We start from the raw sequence: 27,746 nt of genomic DNA, 5'->3' as shown, positions 1-27,746 counted from the left end.
TTTGTGATCACAACAGCTGCCTGGCATGGCACAGATAGCCAGCATACCAATGTGGGCCGGCCAGGCAGAAGTGCTGTAAGAGGCTTTAGAGATAATTGGATGAAAGGCTGCCCGTTGCTATGCACCCTTGGTACTCAGGAGACCGTGGGTCTGCAGCTCAGCACTGATCGGGGGGGGAGGGGGGGGGGGGGTCTTTCCTGTGCTGTGATCCCCAGAGCACAACGCAGGCTGGCTTTGATATGAGAGAGAGAGAGAGACCACCGCCTTTGCGTCTACTTTGACCAGAACCAGAAGCCATGCGGGGGCTAGGCAGGGCCAGGATTTAGACAACCAACCAATGAAGATGGTCTTTACGGTTCTACTGCCACCCAGCCAGTCAGGGCCATTACATTACATTACAGGCATTTGGCAGACGCTCTTATCCAGAGCGACGTACAACAAAGTGTATAACCATAACCAGGAACAAGTATGACGAAACCCCTAGAGAGAAGTACCGGTCCAAGTGCAGGGAACAACCGCATAGTTCAACTTGGACCCTGAAGGTTAAACTGATTAACACTAACAACTTCAGAAAACTCATCAACGAGGGGGATCTCTCCAAGGCGTAGCTATGAGGAGTCCAGACTGGAAAGGAGAGTAAATATCTTTTTTTTTTTAATTTTGCCTCACAATTCTAGTGGGTCTCTTCACCACTTGGCACCTTAATTGATTATCCATTCGTGCGAATGGTGACATGGTGAAGGCTGGGTAAATCACTGCAGCCTATGGGCATTCAAAATCCCCGAACCTGTACTGATGCCGGTCAGACAGCGGCTGGTTTTCACCTCGAATGAACTGGCTGTGACTTTAATAACAAGGTTTCTTCCTCTTCAAGTCACTTCCATGGAGAGCTTGACTTCAGGAGGCCTCGTTAAACCTCAATTCTGAAACTGAAGACAAATACACTATCATTTATTGCTTGGAAGTTACATTTATATAAACACTTCCCCAAAAACGTGTATTGTACAGTGAGTGAGCAAAGTGACATGTTGACAAGGGCAAGGAGTCACAAGATCCAAGATATTCGCTTTTTATTTGAGAAATAAACGCCTTTATGAAGTATTGCTTGGATTCAATAAATGTTTCTCCATTTCAATGTGAAAGAAGTGAATCACATAGGACAGGACAGGAATTAGAACAGAAACGTGCCATTTAGATTCATGATGGCAGCAATAATGGTTTGAGCAAAACAGATCTGTACATCAGAATATTTTATTTACAATTTCACATTTATTACTTAACAAAACAGACATATGTACAAAAACAAGTTGTATTCAAAAGAAGACGATGATAAAACTGTGTAGAAGTGCCCATACAAGACCACTCCGTACGAGACATCATGGGTAGGTTTGGCAGGTTATGCTATCAATATGGCAAACGGCTGAAAATGAGGCTATTTATTCACATTGCCTGAATTCATGCTGCTGCTTTCTTTGACAGCCATTATGAAACTACAGTTCAACAGAGGGGTTTGATTAGAAGGGAAAAAAAACATTAATTTCATCCAAAGGAAGAGTCATTCGATTAGCCTTAATTAATCAAGAGGGCAGAAAGGCGCTAATAATTCAAAAATGCATCGATGCGTATTAGGCTATTACATTCTAAAACGGTCTTCTTTCTGACTCATTAGGACCAAAGTTTTGAAAAGTATGGACAAAATAATTGACACCTTTATTCCAGCGCCTCCTTGCTTTGATGAAATGAGAGTAGCCAAGAATAAATAAAATGATCTGAAACTGATGATCAAATCACACGGCTGACCGTGCAGGGGTTTTAAGAGTATCGGCTGTGACTTCACTTCAGTGTGCTGTGTATATCGGTTTGGCCTGGGCTGACTGGATCAGCCTCGAGCCCACAGAATGGATCCATCCCTGGCATAGCCTACATCGCAAAGCAGACCCAAGTCGCTACATTTGAACACCACCAGTGGGCAGCACCGACAATGGCCTTCAGGTAAAACATGAGAAGCCGAATATAATCAACAAAAAAAGTACTTAAGTTTTACTGTAAATATGTCCAGGGGAACTGAGACTGTATTTGGCCATAAGGGAGAGCATAGGTTTGCATTTCAGGACCACTGCACTGCTGTCCTGACACAGCCATAGATTTCATAGACCAAATGAGATGAACTTTTTTTTCCACGATTACACTGACACTGAACTCCACCTCCACTGTAGATAAAGTTCATACTGATGTGGGGAGAGGCCCAGTACACTGGGGATGCAGGGGGTTCTGATGTCCTCATTTGCTGAAGAGAGACCTTTTGCGGTGCTAGTCAGCCAAGAAAAACAGGACACAGAGGCTAGAAGATGGGACGAGGAGGTATTTAAAGACAAAATGTCGCCCGGATGGAGGTCACCTCTTGCATGTTCTCCCAGTAGCCTGATGAAGGCCCATAGCTTGCCAGCGGAGGGCCACTGCTGAAAGGCCTTTAAATGAAGCTTCCCTTGAAACAAATCTTCATGCAGCTGTTCACCAAGTTAAAACTTTGCCTGAGAATTCTGGGGGTTTGCACTGGAAGCTCCTGGTGTGATGTCATCTACTTTGAAAGAAAGGTCACTTCCTTTCATCAAGAACCCTCAATCAGATGAAGGGAAAATCCTCCATCTGCTGCCAGGTGGCCCAAGGCAGCTTCATCCTCCCTGCACTCGAAGGACCCAGCAAAATAGATGAGTAACAGACTGTATTGTATTTACACAAGAGGTCCTGTCCACTCCATCTGCAGGGAAGAGGTCTTCTCCTCAATGTCTCCCCAGCCGTGACTCACAAACACACACACGACCCTTCCACCCCCCCTCAGATTTCCGTTAGCGTGACTCTGTACATGTCGGCCAAGTTCTCAATACCCAGGATGAAGGTGTCCTCGTTTGAGTAGTGCTCAATGATGTTATCGTCCATGTTGACCAGAATTCTGAAAAAAAGAGGAGTACTAGCTGATACAGGACATCAGAGTTCAACACACTGAATCTGAATAAACTCAAGGAGAAAATTCCACAGAAAACAGTCATCACTGTTTATATGCATTATTACAGCTGTTCTCTTCCAAGTGAAATCTAGGTCATTCATTGGTGCCACAAAACACACCCTTCAGTCCTCCCAATTGAACATAATCGTACCCTTTTTTGCATTTTTTGTAGATTTTAGTTGTCTTCTCCATTGGCACACTGTATTTTTCTGATATCTGTTGAAGCAAATGCAATCAGAGAAAAACCACATTCTAAGCTGAACATACAGTCCATTACAATACATTTAAAACAAGTTATTTTTATATCAATGCTTGAAGATGTTACATTGAAATATTGATATACGAGACAAAATGTAATCCATGGATCACTGGGTCAGCAGAAGGCCTATACATTATGCACAAGTAAATCCCAGACCCAAGTCAAATACATAATTGATATACTCTTTGATTGTATGCAAATTTTCAAAAAACGTGTCAAAAACCACATTAGTTTTATTAACACAGATAAAAATAGAGGAATTGTACTGCTGTCTTATAGTATTTGACCCGTATTCGGTGAATACACAGCATCCTGACTGAGATATACTTACTGCTTCAATTAGTCCCTTCAGGGTGGGAGACTTGAGCATCAACGCATCAAACACCTCGTCAGATTCCTTCCTCACGTACAGGAGCACTGGGGGGAAAAAAATACTTTTTGAACACATTTAGTGGAGGCATCATTCTGTTACATGTTTCAACAGAACAACGTTACTATAAGATGATGTCACTTCAGCTGAGTGACAGGTCTCAAGATCACGCTTCAAAAAACTGGCAATTATTTAAAATTGCTGGATGTTAAATTATGATAATATCAAACAATCCCTTTTATCCATATTAAAATAGGGAAAGAAGAAAAAAGGATGTGGAAGCAAAACTAGAAAAGTTTTATGTTTGTTTCTGTGGGAAATTAAGCATACAGCAAATACACTACTGTCCTTCTAGAATGCTTTAATGTCCTTTAACTGCATGATTCAGTGCTGCTGGGGTTCAGTACCACAGAAGCCATCAAGCCGCACCTCTCTTGTGCATCGTCTCTTTAATCTGCTTGGCAGGGGGTGGGGCGTAATCTTCCTCAGACGGCCTGTGCATCCTCTTCACCACCACACTCCTGCAACACAATGCAAATACCGTCTCACACACCAGCCAGTCATCCTCTCAGCTACCCCAAAATCTTGTGCAGCAGCCAATGAGCAGCTCACTTTCACCATCCATTTGTATAGCTGGCTTAGTAACTTTGAACCTGTCAGACCAAAAATGAAAATCTAGAGATGCATGAGAGCTCAAGAGAGAGATCACGACAGTACAAGAGAATGCAAATGAATATAATCTAAAGTAATGGGGTCAGGCTGTGACTGCTAGTTGGCTCCATCAGTTAAGGAGAATTGTATGCACGTAGGTAAGGACATACTCACCCATCCCTGTCAACCTCCTCAGTGTTGAAGGTAAACACCTGTAGAAGGAAGACTTTGATCAGTCAACAAAGGAGCGGGCGAGGGCAAGAAACGCTCTAAACAAGCCCGAATATTGATTTCTTGATCCGCCTTTGACATCACAGGACAAAAAAAAAATGCCATGATGAAATGTTGCGCCATCGAGGGTCCCTCTCGTTATCTGAACACAAATCCCATCCCTCCGCTCTCCCAGGAAGTGAGACGCCTCGCTGTTACGATGACAGCCACTTTTCTTTAAGGTCACTTGTGTAGCTGCCTCATTATTCCTGAACTTCACAGGCGCCGCTGACGCACGCTCCGAGAACCGGACCAAGATTTTTGAATTCAGCTCGTACCAGACACCCGACTGTGAGACATTCTGTCCGTAAACCTCTCAGCTGGTGCCTGGACTTGCAACAGCTTTCGCAGCAGATACAGGCAGGGACATAAGGACATAAGGACAGTGCAGCCACAGAGTCAGGGGCCAGGAAGAAAAAAACACCTCGCAAGTTTGTTACCGGAGGGCTATTTGCATACTGAGTGACTCAAGAAGCACAGGAAAAGCTCAGTGCAAACAAACTATGTTACCTTGGTAACAGCCAATGCGCATGTCAGTGGAACAATAACTAAAAGATAACTGGGCTCACAGACCAGAGGAGATTCAGCTTAACACAACAGATTATCTGACTACAGGTGAAGGAACAGAAATAAGTCACTTGCTCTAGTGGCCGAAATGCATTCAAAGAAAGTGGTAGCATTATTTGAAGGCTTGTTCACATTGCTTTGAATTTAATAAACAATATATTCATCAAAATAAAAAATTGACTTATATGTATATATACATAACTTTCCAAACTGACAGCAACATGGTCAGATATCAGTAGTAAAAGTTTCACTCAAATTTCTGAATTCGATTTTGAATTCACAATATGCTAAATGCAGCAGTCGGCAAAGGTTTATACATTTACACTGTTATCCAACAAACTATCATGCCAATCTAGTTCCAGTTTACTATCTACTAACCGTCTGTTTAATAATGACTATCAGAAGTTGTAATGGGTTTTTTGCAGGCTGACAGAATAAACTGGCCAGTGAATATAGGGGGAGAACCATCTGCTCTCAGCTCATTCATGATTAACTGAGCTTGGTAGTATTGTGAGACCTTATATTTCATAAAGCAAGAAAGCCAACACAAAGCATAGCTCATCCTTTCATTGTTTGTGGTCGCTGAATCAAAGGTAAACAAAATTTAATTCCAAGTCTTGCTCCAATGAGCCAAGTAATTTCAACACTGTCTGCTGTCAAATCAATTTTATATTTCAGCATTTAGTTAACACTTATCTAGAACAAATTAACGAATTACAGAGACTACACTTCTAAATATGACGCAACTGAATAATTTATTCATTTAACCTGAAGCAAAACCTGAGTCAAATTTGAATGAACCCCACCCGGATGATTTTAGCGCCTTGACGTCTCACCTGCCCCGCCCTCTGCAAGTTCCCAAAGTGGACGTCTGGGATGAAGAGGACCGGCTGGGAGTCCAGGTCTGCCATGGTTTTAAAGAAGGTGGCGTCCGTCTTCCTGGCCAGCGACAATCCCGCCAGGCCCCCGTCCTTTTCTGGAGGAACAGAAGCACAAAAACACAATGTCATTAATCCTGATAAGAGCTCGGAGGATCCAAAACGTCTGCAGGCTCCCTACCACTGCCATTCAGCAAAGGGAGACGATTTCAAACCAAACCCCACCAGACCATCTCATATTGCTCTTGGATCTGCCTCTTCAGCCCTACAGACGCACTGTGGAAACCCCACAGCAGCTCCTGCTGGAGGTCAGTTGCTGGCTTTGTAATCTTACAAGTGATCAAATGGAGGGATAAGGGTCAGGAGTCATGGTGTTAAAGTCACGCGAGGCCTACGTGCACGAGACGCCTGCTGTTACATGTGAAGCGATGGCTCTGTGACATCACACAGCCGGTACAGGAGGCTCCTGTCCAGGGTTCTCACCATGGTTTCCCTGTGTGGCGCGTGGCTGACCTTTAGTTTTCTTGCGGTTCTGTTTCCGCTCCTCATCCCGAATCTTCCTTTCGGCCCCCTATTGGACGAGTGGAAGGACAGACAGATAATAAACAAAAACTGCACTGTAATAATGCGGTCCCCAGTGTGGTTTTCCATTTTGCATTTTTCAGATATTTATTACAGTACATTAATGATTTATGATTTTGGCTATTGCAGGGGAGCTTACAACAGCCACTCACTCACTGTACAGCCATGACAGGACCTTTTTAAAATGCTCACACAGACTGACATACACAAAAAACAATGCATCTAAATGACCCCATATAACATTTTCATATCAGATCATTCTTAGGTATACCACTAGGGGGTGATAAATAGCATAAACCCAGTTTAGCAACCTGCTCCTTTGGCTCTACTCAATCTCCTTTATTGGTATTTCTGAGAAACAGCAGTTCTCTGTACAGAGCATTTTCACAAATTTTCATAAGGCCAGAGCCCGGTTGGACAGTCAGCAGAATAGAACACTGAACACAAGGGGGCAGTGTAGAGCAGCAGGGAGAAGGAGTCACCTTGTCGCAGAAGACCTTGATCTGAGAGTAGGCGCGGTGGATGGGTTTGTTGCTGCGGTTGTTGTAGCTGTATGTGTCGATCTGGATCATGAGAGGCAGGCCCTTCACGCCCTTCTGAGAGGAGAAGTCCGTGCTGAGGCAGTTCACCGTGATGAAGATCTGCCAACGAGAGAGAGCACCATCAAGGGGTCAGCCAATCAGAGAGACTGTGGTCAGCAGAACGGACCAATCGGAGAATGCACCGTCTGCAGTCTGGCAAATCGCAGTCCTTCAGCTCAATTTCTCTCAAATCCCCTCTTCCGCACCTGATGCTGGAGCAAAAATAACCGTCACCTGAGCTCATGAGTCACAAGCGGCTGCATTGGGCTGGCCTTAGTCCTGAATGTGAACGGGCCCTTCAGGGCACAAAGCGTCAGTGTGACCTCCTCATCCTCGGTCTCTGCATCGGCGCTCAGACCCCCGGGGGCGAGCGCCCGGCTGAGCGCCCTTCGTGCCCGAGCGCTCCGCCCGCGGCCTTTGATGCGGGCTGCCGTCCGCGCCGCGCTCCGAGGAGGGCAGGCAGCGGGGTCAGGACCTCCGCTGATGAGGTCAGTCGAGAGTCGAGAGAACATTCTGGACCATTAAAGAGCATCTACATCAGACCCCTCCCCCATATTGACTCTCCACCTATAAACGGGAGGCCGGAACTGAAGCCTCCAGCTTAAACGCTGTGTGCGGCAGCAGGCTTTGAAGCTCAGTGCTGGGAGAGCCCTTACGGGCGAAAAGGCTTTGTCTGCAGGGGGAGTCACCGCGGCGAAAGAGCGCGGAAGGCGAGGGGACGTAAAAGCCGTGTGCGGGTAACGACCGGGGCGCGCCCTGCTAACAGGACTGGGGGGGGGGGAGGAAGGCCGGGGCGGGGATTTAATTAAAAGCCGGCACGGGCGCCTGAGGGCTCGGCATTCAGGAAGAAGCAGCGGGACATCGGACACCCCCTCTCCCGCCGCTCCCTCCCCCTCCTCCAAACAACCAGCCCTCCGCTCCCCCTCCCCAAAAACAACTCTCACCCCCCCTCTCCTCGCGTTTCTCAGGCCCTCCAGGGACTGAAAGGGGAGCAAAGGGGCCCTTTCCCCGCTCCAGGATTCTCCACAGACCACCTGTCTGAACGCTCCCGCTACACCCAGGAGACGCGCCGACAGGGGAATGTGTGCTTTCGCTGCGAACCGCTTCTTTTTCTTTTGTTTAACCGCTCACCTCACACCATCCCCCTGCCGTACGCTAGTCTTTATTTTTTACGGTTCCTCTCAAAAAATGAAAGAGCCTGTGATAGAACTCATGTTTGTTCAGTGCCTAGAACATTCCAGTAAGCACAATAAATCTTGAACAACAAGTTTTTTTTGACAGAAAAATCAATTTCCTTGAATCAGACTCCACGCTGGCACCGAAAGTACCTCATCATACTTGGAAAATGTAGAATACAATAGAATATTATCATTTTTCATTTCAAGCTCACATTGACCCGTCCACATGAACATCAAACATACAGTCTAATAGACAGCATAAATAACCACCAAACAACGTCTTAAGGATAGTGTTGTACTCTTAAAATTCATTTTCTTTCATGCCAGGCCAAAATCTTCAGAAGTAAAAATGCATTTAAAATGAAAAATTCATGATGCTTATCAATTATTAATTATTAATGTAAAGTCAATAATGTTTTGAGAAGTACAATTTGATTATGGTTTTTTGTAGAGGAGAATATGAAACAAGGAAGACATTGCTGTGTCTGTAAGGTCTATACCATACAGTAGGACTGTGTCACATGCTCGCCAGCTTGGGATTGCTCAAGGTTTCTCTTCCTCTGTGGTGCCCACAGCATGCCTGACACAGAGAGACAGTAGTTTGACTCTTTACTTTCCTGCAGTCACGTGTCCTCACAAACGCCTACAGGTCAGTACAGAGATCTGCTCAAACATGTCCGCAGCCACAGCACTGAAGGGGGGGGGGGTGAGGAATTCACCATGTCCTTGCTTTCCGTTAAATTATCACATAGCTATTTCACACTCAACTTGCTTGTTGCTGAAGTTTCTTTCAAAAACATTGTTAAATTAAAGACTTTCACACAAACTATCACAAAGTCAGGCTAGGTTAATGACTTCACGCAAATTGTTACACAGCCATGCTAGGTTAAGCAGGGCAAAGGGCCAAAAATCTGTCCACCGTTAAAACAACTATCATGCGTGCGACCAGAGCCATCGCTAACATCGCTAACAGGTTTCCTACCCGAACCAAGAGCGGACGTGTGTGATTGGCATTTGGGATAGGTGGGACAAAAATTTTGAAATAATCCTGGGGTAGGGCAGGGGTCTCCACCCTGTGGGCAAAGTAGTTTCAGGGGGCTCTCATAATTTTAGAAGCCTGTTAAATCCATCAAGGCTGTAAACCGAAAGAAAGATCATTGGTGATTTAAAATCTGAATTTAACTTAAGTGCACAATCTGTAGCCTATATGCTCTAAGGATACTATTTTGAGTCGGTTCTTTGTTATACAGGGAAAAAAATCTAACGTATATAATTTGCACATACCTGACTTCAAAAACCATATTTCAGGTAGAACTGGATATGCAGTCAGCAAAAATATCAACGATTCCATCTACCATGGGGCAAAAATATTTTCCCACTGCATTACAACAATGACATCGTGCCTGAACCTGTAAATCATGGCCAATGGTTGTATTGCACGCAGCCAAAATAACGCTCCTTTCTGTCAGTGGGTGTGAGAGGGTACAAGAGCCAGAGACAAAGACAGGAAGACAGCGCGTGAGAATGAGTGAGAGTGAGCGTAATACTGGTGATGGCAATGTCCTGAAGCCCCATCTCACCCAAAAAAGCCACCTAGAGATGTCCTGATTGGTTTATCATGTTCAGAACATCACGTGCCTATCTAGTTTTGCCAGTGTACTTAGTATTTTTGTCAGATGGTACTATGTATGTGTCATAAATTGTTTGGGCAAACAGAGTCCAGAAATAGGCACCACTTCGTTGCAAAAAGTATCTGATTTTAATCTAGTTGAAGGGGGGGGAGGGTTATGATGCAACTGAACTGCATATTTAGGGTGTATTCATGGGATCTTGGCAGCATCCCAATTTCTGTAAATGTGAGAAAATAGTGTTGATCTGATTGGCAGGGGTGACTCACCATCTAATGCTAGACTTGAGTCATCCAGACTCCAGCCTAGTATAGGAAACATGCATGCAGCGAGAAAACACTGTTTTCATTTCGAGCGAGGGTGAGATGTGCATCAAGATAAGCTACTATAATGGGCTCGCAGTACAGTCCCTGTTGGTCTCCATGCCAACACAGTGTTACATTATTGTCAGACTGCAAGTGACAATAACGTAACAGCGTGGGACTCACGCCAAGGGCATGAAGCTACAGCCACACAAAATCAACACCGCGCTCCAGACCCTCCTTCGCCCACGTGGTCCTCATCACGGCACGGACGCGGAGAGGTCAGCCCCCCGTGCGCACCAACGCCACCGTAGCGCAAACAAACGCACGGCACAGAGCGACGCGGCTCAGTCCAGCATCCGGCCCACACGCGTTCCCCCGCTCGGGTTAAACAACGACGAGGGTTGCCTAGCAACCACAGATCTGCATTTTAATGCCGTTTCCCCGACGCACTCGAAGTCTTAGACACTCTCCTGCCTCCAGAGGTGCAGTTCATCTCCTCCATTAACCGTTTGCACTGTGAGAGGGGGTGTATTAGTAATTACACAATTTGCAGTGGGTTTGCATCAGTGTTGTTCGCAGCCAGCCTCCAGGCTGGCAGCATTACCCTCTGGGGGAGCACTCTTCCTGTTGACCATTTGTTTTCCCTCCAACGCACATGCATCGCCGAGGAGATGATGCTTTTCAGAAATACTGAAAAAGATTTAAATATTATATAAACATACTGGAAATATACAAAATCGCCAACTCAAAAGTCTGGCGTTTCATAACACGTGAAGGAACGATCTGTCAGACACAAACCCCCCTCCTGTCCACATCAAAAAAAATAAATGTCAAGGCTATGGCACAGATAGAGGATGATGTAATTGCTCCATCAGAATCACGATCCTCTGAGGGTGATTTGTTTGAAAAGCCAGCCTCCCACTCACTCCCCCTCTATGTCCCATAGCAGAAAAATAAAAAGACTACCAGGCTGACTTGCGGATACACTGGCATTTCAGGAGAGACAAACAACATTATTTTCCACGCAGTACCAACGGTTTCCTTCGAGTCTGAAGAAAACTAATATTGAGGAACCAAAATGTTGATTTTGAAAATTAATTCAAGGTTTGCAGTTGATTTAAAATGTCATTACCATTAATTATCTCAAGTTAAGGTCAGGATTCTGTTGAAGTCGACATTTATTCTGCCGTTATGCTGCTACGTTAATATGCCTCCTCATCCTCAATCAGGTCTGTCCCTCTCACTTTCTTCCTCTGTCTCACTCGCTTTCTTCCATTCCTCGTCAAACAGTCACATTTTTTTCACAAAACAAAAGCAGGCCCATACTAATAATTTGAAGCACATTTGTTTCAGGGGGTAGCAGGTGGAGCTGTACTTCCAACCAACTACTGGACCCTTTTGCAGCTTCTGACTGTTGACCAAGCTCCTCCTCAGGCTCTCAGGCATCGCTCTTAAGTGGACTGAATCCTATGTCTCTGGATGGTTCTTTAGGGTTTCCAGGGGTGGTGGCTTGTCTCATGCTCACAGCCTCCCTATAGGGGTCCCCCAGGGCTCCATATTTGGCCCTGTCCTCTTCTCCATTTGAATGCAATCTCTCAGGTCTATCAGCTCCCATGAGAGCTCCCTCAGATTTTTCCTCCAAGTCCTCTGTACTGCATGATCTTTCCCTCAGTTTAGATGCTACAGTTGAGCACGCTCAAAGCTCTTCTATTGCAAGAAGGCAACCCTTAATTATCTCTTTTCATGTAGCAGCAGTGACTTACGTGTTCAGATTATTTCTGTACAATATCCAAAGAAATCACATCTTCACCGCCTCCTCTCGTCCAGGCCCTGGTACTCGCATGCATGGACTACTGCCATTCTCTGTTTCTGCCATTAAACCCTTACAGCTAATACCAAACACAGCCACACAATTTTTCTGCGATATTCTCAAGCATGCTCATGTCACACCCGTCCTCATATCACTATCTGTTAAAGCTCACAACTTTAAAACCTAGTTTAAAACAGGGCTGTGGATGGAACAGTACCACTATACCCCCAGTCAATACCCCCATGTTCAAACCCTAGACCCTGGCCAGATCTCTTCATTCCACAACATCAAGGCTGCCGATCCCCTCCCTATTTGGGTGCTTCTCTCAGTCAAATTTCGCCCCAGGGGTGGAACAAACTTCCCATGATGGTCTACAAGCCCACTGAAGGAAATAAGTTGTAGTTCGGAAACTGTATGTGACCACTAAGAGGGATACAGACTTAGGAAGGATGAAGCCATTCACCAATGCATTTTTTAAATAAAACAAACGCAGTCATTCTATCACATAATAGCAGAAATAATTACCTCAGAGGAAGTTATCAACTAAACCACGGCAAAAAAATAAGGCTGCATCCATTTCTTTCAGGCCAGTGCTGAATAAGCAGACGGTCAAATCTGCCTAGTAGCTCTGAAGAGAAATCTGCCAGTGCCATCTGGGTGTAGGAAATCCCTGCTTTAAATAAAGTTTTTTTTTATTTTATGACCTCACCCTTGCTTGAGTAGCACATAACCGCCCCAGACGGGTCCCCTCGGGCTGGGCGAGGCTGGCGTTTCCTGTGTGCTGTGGAAGTGCTCTTGGGAAAGGAGATAACGTTGGGGCGGAGACACCTTGATTAGAGCTGTCGCGATCCTTTGCCCCGGGCTCACTGCCAGACCCTTTTAGCATGAGACAGCGAATGCACGCTCGCGGGAAAATGCGCTCTGGTCTCCGATACAGATGGAGGGGAAAGCAACGGGTTTGAGTGCGGCTGTATGGCGATACAAGGACTTAAATAGGCAGATGCTGAAACTTCCCACCTGTTGCAACTGCCTGGCAGCACCAACAGTGCTATTTTAATCAATCAAATCTGAGGCCTTGCTTTCCACAGCTGGAATTAAGTGTGCGTGGATGCACAGCACAGAGAACACACACATAGAGTATATGTATATACTGCTCTATTTCCATGAGACGGAATAATTTTTAAAAAGACACACTCAGCTTTGCAGTGCAGACGCTATACAAAATAAACTGGAATAGGCACAAGTGTTGCAATATCTGGCAGCAGGATCAAAGAAGATCTTTAAATAGAAGACCTTTTTCTCAAGAGAAGCCATGCATCTCTCTCAACCCCTGGTGCACATGCACAAACGAGAAACAATTCAAAAGCAGAGCAAATGAACAGTGCAAGTCTTCCTTAATGGGATGGGTTGTTGGATGGATGGGTTTATTTTCTTAGCATACACTAAGGTGCCTGCAAAGGATCATGGGTCCCAAAATCATATGCCAAATACTAGTGGGATTGTTTTATTGTTTTTTTTCTCTCTCAAAGCAATAGCACTTTGGAGGAGGGGGGGGGCATCCTGCGCAAATATTTAAAGAAGAGCTGGAATTGAATTTCTTTTGAGAGGCCGTGTTTGCAGAGCCTTAGTTAAACAACGGAGCCACACAAGAGCCAATCCATCAGCGGCCGTCCTGCCAGTTAGCCGGGAGGGTCTAGTGCTGCAGGGAGCCTGTCTGTGCCACAGCCCCACCCCACGCTCACACTTCCTGTTTGCGCCCCTCCTTCTGCGCCACTGCCCCGGCTCAAGCGTAGGTAAACGGGGAACTGCCGTTCCTGGTCGAGGGAGGCTTGAGGGGAACCAACAGAGGGCCAGAAGCGACCGAAAACCGCCCGCCAGGCGTCGTCAGCGAGCGCTCGCAAAAAGGACAGAAAGCCTCTTTCCCAGACACAGGGAGGGTGAGAAAAATGGCCGCAAAGGCCACGTTTCGGAAGCCTTTAAACGAGGACTCTTCACGTGTGATTTTACATGCAACGCATCTCAAATCTGAAATGAAACGCCCCCCAAAAATCTAGCGGCTAATAATGATGTCATTCGGCTTTAAGTGAACACCCCACAAACCTGCGCTTACAGCATTTAAAGACAGAAGCAAAGCTTTTTTCATAAAAAATACGGTACCATAAAATTTTCCCTTGCGGGCAATGCACCGGCGCATATATCTGAATACGTAAAAACAGCATATTTTGTCCTTTTTGCACAAAAAATGTTGATCCAAGCAAAAGACTTTTCCCTTAAGCAAATTTACGAGAGTTGAGCGAGTTTAAAAAGTCAGCACCATCTTTAATTGTCAAAATGTTGGGTGGGAATCCATTCTGAAGCTTAGTATGCATTTTAACCGACTATTAATCAAGTACTGTAGGCACTGCATGCAGAATATGCCGCACAAACAATTCTGGATTTGACTAGTTGTAGGACACTTTTAAGATTTAAATATGCCCAGAAAAGTAATTTCTATTTCATTATTTTGTTCTTGTTCTACACTACAATATGTTTGCATTGTTTAGGACGCTACAAGCTTGTCTTAAAGGGTGTCTCCATATGCATAAATGCCAAATAAAAAGCATAGTAAATCACGCCATCTAGACAACGTCTTTTCCTATACCATAACACACAGATCGTCCTTCATGTCCTGATGGGGAAAAACCAAGTCTACCAGGAGTCTTGAAAATGTCACTCGCATTCCTCTGTGGACCCGAGAACGTTCATCAGTAACCAGCAAGGCATCAGGGTCCGACAGGGTGACTCATCTTCGGCCCAGACAGAATAAACAGCCCAGACAGAGAGGAACTCAGCTTCCCAGCAACCCCACGCCAGGAGACGCAAAGCCGCTCAGCACATTCATCAGGGAGGGACCCAGCCACCAAGAGCTCAACCACTTCTTTTCAGAGTAAGCCCCACTGCCCCCCTCCCCATCCCCCCGCTTACCTTCGCCTCTTCAGTGACATCCCAGGTGAAGGAGACAGCGTTGTAGGCAATTTCCTCAATGTTTCCGATAGTGTTAAAGCTTTCTTTGTAGTCAGCTGCAGTGGAGAGATGAAGGGACCCGGGATCAGTTGTAAATCTCTCACTCTTCCTTTTCATCCACACGTGAGAGCGCTTTCTGCTCTCATCAAAAGGGTCACACGCTCAAAACCCTTCTCTCACTTAAAGCCAAGGCTTCAAAGAGCAAGCCCCTCATCTGCACAGGGGACTTATCACTGTTATATGCTTGAAAGAAACTAATTACACCATAGCTCAAAGATCCCATTCAGTTTCTTGTATGTACAAAGGAGCCCAACAAAAAGAAGTTGGTTTCATTAAGAAAGAGAAGTTCTTTGAGTGTATTTGACTGGACATATCAAGGACAGATTTTTTAAAAATCATACTTACAAAGACTTTTCATGCTAAATGTATGCTAAATCCAATGAAGCACATGAGGTTCCCATTGAATTTTTTATGGAGATGTTGAAATTGTATCATACAACTGCCAGATGTATGTAGTAAGTGATTAATCATAGATATGGATTATGTGCAAGGTCAACTGCAAATTCTTTTTCAGAAATCTGCAAACCGCATTCTTGTATTATACTAAAAACTAGCCGTTGAAAATGTTCTGTTTTTTGTATGACCCAATCATCCTTTAAAAAAACCAAAGGTCTTTAAACAGGTTTTTTTTCTCTCATTTTCTCAGTTTCAAATTACTTCGAGAAAACACTCAATTTAAAGTACCTTCAATATGTAAATTTGTCATTTCCCTCTTGAACCCAACATGGCCACAAAGCACACAGGAAACTGCAAATAAGTATTTTAAAATCATATTTGGCTTTTCTGTTGTTCTTATTGTTGCTTCAAGTGGTTCTTAAACATCTCCCAAAACCGCTAACAATTACCAGTCAATTGTGAAACCAGAGTTTTACTAATCAAACAAATCTCACAGGGGGCTGGCATTCGTTTAGATAACTCCTATGAATCAACAGGCACACCTTATCTGCTCCAGCAAACAAATATACCTCCTTCAAGGCTAAATCAAGGCTACTTTAACAGGGCTTTCCTTGTAGAAATGACAACACTGGAAATGATCCCACTCAGTGATTATGTCTGTACTGTACTTTGCTAGCCAGATAGCATCCACCCAGCCACCACAACACAAATGGACTGCCAGTGCAGAAGTTTTAGAGCAGGGGGTGCAGGTTTTTGTTTTAGCCCAGCACTAACACACCTGATTCTACTTACAGTATCAAGGTTTTGATTGAAGACTATGATTAGTTAATTAGTTGAATCAGGTGTCATAGCACTGGGCTAAAACAAACCAGCACCCACACCGGCCCTTTTCAGATAAGGTTGGACAGCCCTGTTTCAGAGGCAGGTACCTCAGTTAGAAGGAGAATAAATAAATGGATGTGCAGGAGGCTCAGCAACTGCTGTACCTGAGCGTCCCAACACTGTGCATTAATCCCACAAAATCTTTCAAAGTTCCGGCCATTTTCTTGACAACGCTCTCTTCCCTTCCAGAAACTGAATGAAGTGAAACATGGTACAATTTGCAATTTGCGCACACTGCTCTCTATGTATCCGGTCCAGCGATGTGGCCTTGTAGGAGCACTACCGAGGAGCTAGCGAGTAGTTTGGGAGGTTCTGTAGTATTTCTTTGTCCCTTTAACACAAGTGCAAACCCAGCAGAATTAAAAGTCACCTGCTTGCGTGGTGGGTGTGGCCGTGCAAAAACTACATCATAGGACAGAATCTGAAAGAACATGTTGAGCATTTATACATTAGCGTAATAACATACAAAAACCATATGCTCTGCATGGCCAAATAAATATTTTTTCCAAAGTTTCAAATGCTCTGACATTTCCCCAGGAAACCATAAATTAAATTCACCTTCAAAGAAGATAACACCGTGCATGATTAATGGAGAGTTGTAAGGAAAATGAATGTAGACAAATTCCAGTGGCAGGTGCCGCCCGTGACATAAGTGTGCTTTGTGAATGAAACGGGCAGGTACTGCAGAGATGCGACTCTCCGTGTCCATGCTGTCGCTCTTCCCTCCCGTTATCGAACTCTATTCAAATCCCGGATCCAGTGACACAGCCCCAGGTCGTCAGGTGGATTCCAGGTGTGCCTGTTATTCAAATCAGCGCCGGTTTCGGGTTACAGAGGTGTTGAGTCGAGGGGCTCCGCCAGCCCCTTGTAGGACAGCCACCTGCTCCTCCAAAACAAGGCCTTAACACTGTCTCGTTTGTCAGGGGACACCGCTTTTCCTTCTTTCCTTCCTCTCCCTTCTTTTTTTCCAGCACCTGTTAGGCATATGCTATAAATAACAGACACTTCCCTTCGCTGTCAAGTGTTTTTTGAAGATTGTCTAATCCAGCTCCACGCTGGATACCCAGCAAAGGTGTGGTTCACTAATGGAGGAGTGAGTCAGGTCTGCAGGGGGTGTCACACAGAGGTGTCACAGCTCCCAGCCAGCAATGAGCAAAAGGAGAAAAAAAGCTCTGCAGAGTGGATGTTGGCATACACCCAGCAGGCCTACGCTTTCTGCTGGTTTTCATCTAACTGTGCTGCAGATGCAATGCTCGCTTGGATGAAAAGACGCTACAGAAATAAAGGGGTTGCTGCTTTCTGGACTTATTGTACGCTGACTAGCCAGACCATCTCATAGCCATTACACTGGTATTGTTAGCTCAGCACCATTCAAAGGGAAACCAAGTCTTCTCGTGAATTGTAAGAAAGAAATAAAATACTATTGTGGCTGGTGAGGAGAGAAAAAAAAAGTTGTAAAACTCATTGTCTAGGTCAGGCTTGGCCTTAAGGAAGGGAGCAGGTATTGTGTCAGCATTGAGTGAGCCAAAGAATAAGAGTACACTGCCCCACCAAGGAGGTCAGTAAGAGAGATGATCAAATGGAGCCAAAAATAATAGTTTTATCCTTCCCCAGTTTGGAGTCAACTGCAGAGTCCCCATTGCGCCATCCATACTCCCACAGGGAGCACTGCAGAGGAAGCACATGCACTCGTCTATGAGAACTACTTTCAAACACAACAAATCACGGTGCTACAGGAGAGAACTAGCACCAACTGGAGGCTTGCATCTTAAAATAAGCCCAGCATCTCCTAGGTTGAATGAGGTCAAATACATCCCACTATGGTGGATTTCTGGAAATGACCGGATAATGACACAGCAGAGACTGAAATCTGAAACCCTACAGCCCAGTTTGCGCTGTGAGTGTTTATCAGCTCAGCCAGTATAGAGCAGTCGTGTTACGTTCTGCTGTTATATAGGCTTCCATCCAGGCCTGTGCCAACCAAGCGACCAAAACTGGACTTTGTTTTTCAAGCTCACTTTCTGGTCATGTTGAGAGACGCTGCTCACTAGCGTCATTGTGGTTTTAGCACCACTGAGTATAGGTTTTTCTCCAAAAGATGTAGTTGCAATAGGTGTTCTTTCTTCATCTAATGTCTCCCCATGTGCCGATTTGTTAAGTTATTGTGTTATTAGGACAATCTTCCAGACAAATCAGGGACAGACTGTGTGCCGAGTCACTGTATCTTACACGCTTATTGGACGACCAGACTCAGCCAGACTTCATGCCCATATAAGGGTCCCACTTACCCTACTGCGCAGTCCAATTTGTAGAACATGACGGCGCCCAAAAACTGCACTTCTGTAGTTTCAAAATGCTTTTCCCCAAGTCCATGGGAAGTCAATGGGTGATGTCACAGTGACTTAGTCCATGTTTTTTTTCAACAGTCTATGTAGCCAGCACAGCAGCCATCAAATAGACTAAGCAGGGTTTCCCCCAGGTATTAATAGTGGATGCATTGAATTTGCGGTGAATTCACGAGCACCAAACAGAGAAAAATCTATAAAACCTGACACTCAGATCTCCATGGAAGGGGACGAAAGGCATGGTGGTGCTAGTTAACACGATTGGCATTGTGTAGTCATGTTTTCACCAGGTCGTGTGTAGGCCCTTCCATGTGAAAACCACAGCTCACCACTGCTTACCCTCAGCGGCACTTTCCCCTCCATTAACTATTTTCCTGGGGAAAACCCTGCTAAGCTACGTCTGACATGAACACTGACACAGTGCCCAGGACTGCAGCAGAAATCTAAACAGCAGCAGGTTTATTCTTCTCATATAAAAAGTACATTGCCCAAACGCATCAGCTTTGTAAGGATGAACCTGTGCATTCAATTAGCATTTTTAATTAGAAAGCTAAAACACAAAATATATCCCTAATTCTAGCCCAACGGCCAGTGCCAGAGTACCAACACTATTTCTACATCACCTTAACTGCACACAGTTGTGGAGAATGTATCCCACACTACCTCTGGAGATGGTCTTAATAACTTGCAAAAACTGGTTGAAGATGTTTTTTTTTTCTTTCTTTACACAATAGAAATCAGCTCCATTACCTCTCCTAAAGCGATAGCAAAGCAGGCCAATGAGAATGATCTGAGTTACGTTTGACTGGCGGTTACCGTTTTACCACTTTTCAAATGCCTTTGTGCAGTCCCGAGAAACTGAGGGAAAAAACGTTCTTCTTTTTTGTCCGAACAAGTTGTGCATTTTCACAATTTGCATTCCCTATAACGTACGACCACGGTTCGAGACGACCTGCATGTTGCAGCTCGTCAAGCATGCAGATCCTTCCTTGCGAAAAAAAACAGACCATTTTTCAGACCAGTCACAAGGTCACAAGTCTGTCTGCCTCAATACAACGCAACACAACAAATTTAGCAACACACTAATGCTTACTGTATATCTAGCTAGATAATGCTACAATAATATATGACTAAATACCCCCAAGCAACATGTGAACTATCTCTGAAAAACTAAACTTCCCAGATTCTTTATTAGGCAGTGACCTACAATCTGCAGCGCATTGCAGGAGCTTCAAAGATATTTTGTGATTTCCTGAGTAGCAATCTATTAAAGATTGAATCAAATAATTCCCAAAATGTCCTATGAGGATTTCAAAATTAATTACTTAAATGTACTCAATTGAAGTAGAATTGACTGCATCCCTGCAAGGAAGTCACTTGGCTCTTGCTTTTACAGATGTAATCAATGTAATCAAGAGCAGAACTTACACACATTAGACCATGACAGTTTCAAGATTTCAATCAGTTAAAAACTAAACGCGTCATCATCCATTCGACCATGGCCCCCTTACACTTGGAGCCAGATTCCCTACTGTGTGTTCACAAAACACAAGGGGTTCTACAGGGGGCTTGTTGGGCTAGGCGGTTTGCGGGTGGGGGGGGGTGTGCCTCTTACCGATATCCAGAACCCTCTGTTTGGCTGTGTGCTGGCGTGAGTGCCAGTACTTCCAGTACTTCAGCTGCTCATCGCGGTTCTTGTCCTCACTGAACACCACCATGATAACACTCTGCAGGGGGCACCGCACAGCATCGTTAGCGCCGCTTAGCCACGGTAAGCTAAAACTATGTGCAAGTCATTGACAGAGCCTGTTTCTTCCTTAAAGTACCATTCACCAATCATGTCTTGGGTATTCTACAGCATTTAACATTATGCTTACCATACATAAATTAATCAGTGATAAAGGCTGCACACAGCCCTGATCCAACAGGTCATAATTGTATTTTTCATCATTTTGAATCAGCTAAAAGCATTTTAATAAACCATTTTGTTAAACCTGTTCTGTCCACTTCAAGAGGTTTTAGATGCACTACAGCACCCTCCTCCTGTCCATCTGACATTTGTATGACCCCGTCCTGCTGCAGATTGGCTGACCCATAATGCACCTCTCCACGCCCCATACACTCACCCCGGTGGGCCCCCTGGTGACTCACCCGCACTTTGCTGATAGGGTGTCTCAGGCACTTGTTAGCACCTGACTCGCTCAGAGTGATGCCGTAGAACTGGCCCTTGTTCAGGTAGGTCATAGGCCCCTCCCCTTGTTTCTGGCGCAGGGATTTAGTGGCTTCGATGGTGTACTGGAAGGTGTTGCTGTCACAAGAAGAAAAAAATTAAGGTCTTCTGCTGGTCTTAGAGAGGCTTTTCACTGCCATGCAAATAGATAAATAAATAAATCAGGGAACTGGGGAGGAAACTGACATGCCAGGCTGGTCATACATGAACTCATTGGTGGCCATGGAGGATGCCATGCGGTATTTCTGTAAACACAAAACATCACAGTAAGACACTGTGTGAGTGAGTCACACAATGGACCAAGCACAAATCCATTACAGAGCCAGTTGGAAAACAAATAAAACAGGGTGAACACAAGACAATTTGCATGTACAGACAGCAAGTGCAGCATGTACTCTTCATCTATAAATAGCTGTACGAAATGAGTATTGTACCTTATGGAACCTGTGTTTTGTAGTTGTTCCGATGACCATGATATGCACTTTTTTTACGTCGCTTTGGATAAAAGCGTCTGCTAAATAAATGTAACGTAATGTAATCAATGTCTCTCAAGAGCAAAGCTCTTAACTTTACTCTCCAATTAAGACCCGATATACAAAACGACTGTGTCTGCCTGCTTCTTTTTAAACTGCCAAGCAACAAAAATGAAATGGACATGGAGTAAAACCCGCAGGTTATTTTCCTCAGGATTTGGTTAGTTACCACTGGATAACTGACACTCTGCCAGCTCTGTTACTTCCTGTCTGCCCACCTTAACTCCTCCCCCTTTCCCCAGGGCTCACCTCATGCTTCTCCTGGTAAGAATCCTCATAGGTGCTGTCAGGGGTGCTGCGCTGGTCATGGCTAACGGAGGACACATCGTAGGGGCCGGGTTCGTATATGACCCTCACCTGCTCCTCCGTCCTGTAGTCCACCCCGGGGCCCATGAAGATGGGGGCGTACACCTCGGCCTTAACCACGGCCACGGCCCCGCCCTCCCCAGACCCAGGCCCAACCGCGTACTGCTCCCGCTTGACGTCCAGGTGCTCTGCGCTCAGGGTCAGGTTCACCGGCACGGTTTTCAGGACCTGAACGCGGTTGTCCAGCACGTGCAAATCCGCCTGGCCATTTGGCGCCACCAAACAGCTCCTGTCAGTCACATGCAAACATAAAGGTTAGGCATGACTGCCTCTTTCTCACTCTCAAAAATGCATACGCACACACCTTTAAACTCTTGTTTATTAAGATTTTAAAAGGTTGAAACCCTTCAATCAATTTATTTTCTTCCCTTAGCTTCCACAACAAGAATTCCATATCTGGTAATCTTGCAGTATCATCTGTAACTGCACTTCTTCACTATACCAGTTAAAATATTACAGAAAACATACAGATCATTCCCAGTTTCAGGTAACCCTGGGGTTACATCTCCGGTACTAATACTACGAGCACCAACCTCTTTTCTTGGTCTTCTGGTATTTTTGCGATGGGCAACAGCCTCTTTTCTTTAGGAACCTAAAAATGAAGATCAAACCACTCCGTTGGAAATGAACGTTTCTTTCACACCGCTCAAGTGCAAGAGCATTCCATAACCACAATGTCACACAGGAACCTGATGCTGAACCTTAACAGCACAAGAAATTATTACATAAAGAAACCACTCATCATGCACATACCACAACATGCCTCGCAACCTTTATTACTGTTAATGAGCCAGAAGTTTACAGGTCCGTTGGGATAGACTTCTATCCAGGGGTGCAGGAGAGATTTTTGAAGCGGGGGGGACCAAAATGTGAGCAAAAGTAAGGTCTCAACTTTTAAGCTTATACAACTACCCACGATCCGGGGGGACGGATAGGGGTCCCTATGAAACTGGGGGGGACGTATCCCCCCCGCCATCTGCGCCCCTGCTTCTATCCCAATAGAATTAGAACTACCAACTCAAAGACACAACTTGCGAAGTAATGAACTTACATCACCTTCGCTATTACCTATAATTTGATTACCAGACACTTATAAAAAGTATTACTTTTTTAATGATAAATTACAATTACACTCATTTACTAAAATGCTCATCCTATCATACCAACGTGGGATTTTAATCTTAGCCATCTGATTGACTCCAAAGCGCTGATCCAGACTGTGTCACTAAACCAAAGTCTTTTGAGCCATTTTCATTTTCTGCATTTAAAAATATAATTATTCAAGGGATTATTAATAGCAACTCTGTTGAACCAGCACCAATGGGTGGCACCCACCTGACTGATGAACCAAAACCATTCTGTATGAAGGCCCTGAGCACACATCAGATAAAGTGGAGAGGGAGGTGCTTATTAATCTGGGGCATGGCTGAATGACCAGACCAGGGAGAAACAGGTTTGCAGTATGATGCCACAAGATCTTTAAAGACCAGCTTTAAATGATTCAGGATATCCATTTAATGCCCCGTCCAGTTTACAGGGCTCCATTTTGTTTCCATTTTCCCACAAAGCCCCTCCCCCACACCTTGTAGTAGTCGTAGAGCAGGCCGAGGGCAGCGGCGCTGTCATCGTCCCCGTTGATGCTCATCATGGCCTTGGTGGCGGCAGTCAGCGGGTTCTCCAGGTAGGACTTCCAGGCCTCGTCTTCGCTGGTGTACGCCCGCCGTGAGTGGAAGGACGTCTCGTTCGGCACCACCACCACCAGGCGCTTGCTGCGGCACAAGCACAGAACCGTCAACACACCGCACGATGTCATCTACTGCATGGCGCCATTCGGCAAACTTTCAGACTGGGTCATTCAGAGATGATTCACCACACTGCCTAATGAGCCTCAATCCCATACACATCGGTTCACACCGGCAACCAATTCTGAAAGTATCTGCCACACAAATTCAGTGATTGTGGCAAGAAAGCCTCATTAAGGTTTGTATGTACACGTGTGTATGCATGCCGATATTGCTTTATATATTTTACGTATTTATATGTGAGTGTATGTAAAATAATACGCTTCAAGAATAATAAGTGAACCACAAAAGCATGACAATACCACATCAATATAATATAACGATGGTATTCATTTCTAATTTCTAATAAAAAACATTTATAGACAAACACTGGAGGCTACAACTAGTAAATGCCCAAGAGACTTTGTCCTTTTATTAAGGCTTCATGACCCAATTGGGGCCACTTAAACTTGAACTTTTAAAGCAGCTCTGCTTCCCTGTGACGTCTCAGATGAGTCAAGATCACCGGTGGGTTTAGAACGCCATTTTGTTGCCATGTCAACCACTCACTGCTGCCGAGACACCAAGGTCTACCAATTCACAGAACAGAGAAAGCATTCCGGCGTTCCCCGTACAGCAGTGTAGTACTGCAGGTGTTCAGAGGGAAGCACAATGCTGCTTTCCCAAGGCCTTTTGTTCATTTTATTTCATATAACTTTCCATTTAAAAAAAAAAAAAAAACACCTGCGTACTGCATCTTAATAAACAGGTCAACTGGAGAACTGTTGCAGGCAAAACAGTACTACCTACTACACTCCCCCTCTGCATTACAATTGTTGCTGGTAATATGAGACACAGTCATACACCTTAAAAATCCATTGTTCTATTCCGCAACCAGAAAAACAGGTTGAGTCGTTTAATGAAAACAGAAAATACGCAGTTCCCCATATGACACGCTTCGGGTGCATTTATTACCAGTTTTTTCCCACACAGCAGCAAACATCGCCACAAAGGGCCTTCGTTGTTTTTCTGTCCTCTGCGCCGCATAGCTGATTGCTGCCTTCTCTCTGTGACTCATCTCTCCATCTGTACTGCACTTCTGCCATTTTTTTCTCTCAACATGTCCACTTAGTATGCCGCTGGTCAGGTATCGTTTTCATATTTTCCAAACTAATTCATTTTTTGGTTGCAAGAAATGGATCGGCCTTCAGTCTATAATGAAGCTCGGTGCTTTATAAATAGCCCCACCAGTGACACACAGGAGAGTCACAAGTGCACTTTCAGACATGAGGCACATCGACTGCGGAACGCAGACAGGGAGCAAAGTCTCGGTGAGCTGAGGACAGATGTTCACCCTCACTCATTACAGACTGCTGGTCAGGCTGGATCTGCAGTCCAGCAGGCTTCTCACACTGGAAGTGGCTATGGATACCCCCACCTTCTCCCTTCATTTATTACGCCCCTGGAGACCCCATGTAATTGCAGGGTTGGTGAAGGCAACCACAACCTCAGAAAAAAAACATAAGGGGTCAGCTCTGGACCACAAAGACCTGCCACATCTCAACCCTTCACAGCATTCCCCCTTTTCATTTTTCCATTTATACCCTTTTGATCTCATTTCCATATAACAGTGAGTGCCGAGAAACCATCTGGAAAAAGTACAATCAGCTGCAATCAGCCAAATGAACTTTCCACGTATGCATTTCTGTGTGGGTCCTCCTCAGCCATTTTATACAAATAGCTTTTGTGTTTTTTGAAATTCAAAAAGCAAGTTGACAGCAATGACCTTTGGAATGCATTAACATTTATGGGGTTTCATTTCTGCACTACATAGCCTAATTTCCTCACACAAACCTGTATAAACACTTGTGCATGCCTCAAAATGCCAAATGTGTGATCTCTAGCAGTACTATTTTTAAATTGTCATTATCTGATTAATTTCTGAGGAATCCATTGTTTGCACAGTGCATGTAGAAGTGTGGTCGTATTTGCTTTTTTAAGAATGATTACCACCTCAATAGTACCATGGAACTACGTTTAATATGCAACGTCAGCAGGTTCTATTTAAAAGTCTTTCTTTCAATGAAACACATTACTTTCCTCAATCTGCTACGGAGTGAATATAAAGATCAAGATGCGCCAAAAACGGTTTTGCCTTGGGGGGAAAACGGCAAGCCAGACATAATCAACAGTATAGCATATTTGTATTGGTAATGGAGTCAGAAAGACCAAATATTGTTCAGATTTGGTGAACATGTTTTAGATGGAAATAGTGCGAGAGATCTGTCGAGCATCTGTTTTAAACACTGTCCATCCAATCGTGTGTGTCCCCACCTTCATTCTACAAGCAGGATCATTTAAGTTTCTTATGATTTAGGACCAAGGTTAGATTCATAATGTGTACAATAACAGCCACTGCTAGATTTGTAGTTTACCCATACATGTGATAGGCCTACTTTGTTAAAAAAAATATTAACATTAATTTCAAACATTCAGTTAGCCTAAATCAACCAGCTCAGCAGGCATTCCATCTTCAGGGTGTATCAGCGTTGAATCCACAATATAGAAAAGAATATTTGCATTTTTAGCATTGACGATCATCCTTTCCACATACGAATGTTGTATACGGGCAACAGTTTGGAACATTTCACGCATGCGTTCTCCACCTCATAATCATGCAAAAATTGTTTAGATTTTTTATAAATGGGTTATTTATTATTTAAGTACAATGAGGTAGGGTTTCTGAAACTATTAAATGCGACCCTGCTGCAAACGAAAATGGCGATTCTGAGTGCAGTGTCATTCGCCGTTTTAGACCGGTCAACGAATATTAACACAGCCCACAGAGTACAAAAGGCGAATCAGCACTTAACAAGGCAAGCGACTGAACTAACTTCCAGTCTATAGCTTTAATTTCGAACCAATATATGAATTGGTCCAAATAATTATCAAGTAGCCTAGTTACATTATGTCTAAAATAAGCTTGGAAAAGTAGTGTTAAAAATACTCCAAATTGCATTCCGACGGTTTCCATGGTAGGCATCAAAGCAGGTCCGAACCAGTATGATCACTTACTTGTCCGTCTCCTGTGACATATTTTCTCCAGCGAACTTCCCTTTAGCCTCTTGTTCTTGCTTGTGAAACTGGACTTTCAAGTATGTGCAGGCAATGTTGTAGTGAACAGGAGGAGAGATGTCAAAACTCGGGCTACAGGTAAAACTACTTTTTGCTCAGCTTCTTTTGCATCCCCTGATGCCAACAGGGTACAGCACGAGCATTCAACTGCACTGAGAAATTATGAAAAATTAGCAATTTTTCGTTTAGTCGTGCGCAAATCTTCCGAAAAGCAAAAGCTTATTCCAATGTGGGTTTTAACCCCCTAGCGCATAGATGGCTGTAGGTAAACTTTGTTGGAATTCTTTCACCGTGGTGTATCTGAGCTCAAGGAGGGACGAACTTAACGTTGATTGGCCCGGACACCTTGAACCGCAGTGATAGGTTTTAATAGAACAGGTAAGACCCGCCTTACCTGTAGCTGCTACCTGCACTGAAACAATCTCACACCCCGCATGTTTTGGGAAGCCTTAAGTGAAAAACCGAGCGATAAGTTACATATCTTGCTGTCAAATTGTTTTCCCGATGGGCTAAAATATCCCGCTACTTTAATGTAGTTTAATGATGTAATTTAGGCCTTTTATAGGCCTATCATTATTTTTATCAAATATAATACGTCTTTCCACGAGCTACAATCATGTGTATAATGAATAGCATACTTTAAATATTTATGCTGTATTGTGAAGTGGCGTTATTGTAATCATTATCATTGCTGCTGTATGCTGTATTGCAAGGATTGTAAGATGTAGCTGTTACAAGACTGAAATAGCAGGGGCACATTGAATGGTGTGACAATGGGTATGTTCTTGTCTTGTCATTTCCTTTTATTTGAAAAGAAATACAGTTCTCAGGGTTGGTTCTTGGGTAATCATATCTTCCAACAGAAAAAAAAATCTGGTTGGGAAACAGAAATTCTCTGTAATTTCTGATTTGAAGAAAATGATTTGATAATA

The 27,746-nt window shown here is 44.3% G+C and overlaps 1 protein-coding gene across 3 annotated transcripts; it reads right to left on the bottom strand.

Annotated features, from left to right (window-relative positions):
* Positions 1 to 1,066: 1,066 nt before the first annotated feature.
* Positions 1,067 to 27,081, bottom strand: LOC118234711 (grainyhead-like protein 2 homolog). Of its 3 annotated transcripts, none has more exons than XM_035431584.1 (16): positions 26,755 to 27,081; positions 23,481 to 23,667; positions 22,432 to 22,490; positions 21,782 to 22,127; positions 21,186 to 21,244; positions 20,921 to 21,077; positions 20,385 to 20,496; positions 15,048 to 15,142; positions 7,064 to 7,222; positions 6,513 to 6,570; positions 5,958 to 6,097; positions 4,459 to 4,496; positions 4,063 to 4,154; positions 3,595 to 3,680; positions 3,156 to 3,220; positions 1,067 to 2,950 (listed from the first exon to the last, which is right to left on the bottom strand). In XM_035431584.1, exons 1-16 carry the CDS (start codon positions 26,772 to 26,774, stop codon positions 2,836 to 2,838), a joined length of 1,788 nt encoding a protein of 595 aa, XP_035287475.1. In that variant the 5' UTR covers positions 26,775 to 27,081; the 3' UTR covers positions 1,067 to 2,835. The 3 variants fall into 3 exon arrangements, with proteins under 3 accessions (XP_035287475.1, XP_035287413.1, XP_035287550.1); XM_035431522.1 differs by having other exon boundaries at positions 6,483 to 6,570; positions 26,755 to 27,080; XM_035431659.1 differs by having other exon boundaries at positions 6,483 to 6,570; positions 21,890 to 22,127; positions 26,755 to 27,080.
* Positions 27,082 to 27,746: the final 665 nt, after the last annotated feature.

Source organism: Anguilla anguilla, chromosome 1 (assembly GCF_013347855.1).
Source record: "Anguilla anguilla isolate fAngAng1 chromosome 1, fAngAng1.pri, whole genome shotgun sequence".
Classification (NCBI taxonomy): domain Eukaryota; kingdom Metazoa; phylum Chordata; class Actinopteri; order Anguilliformes; family Anguillidae; genus Anguilla; species Anguilla anguilla.
Note: the sequence above shows the minus strand (reverse complement) of the source record. Positions and strands in the feature narration are given on the sequence as shown.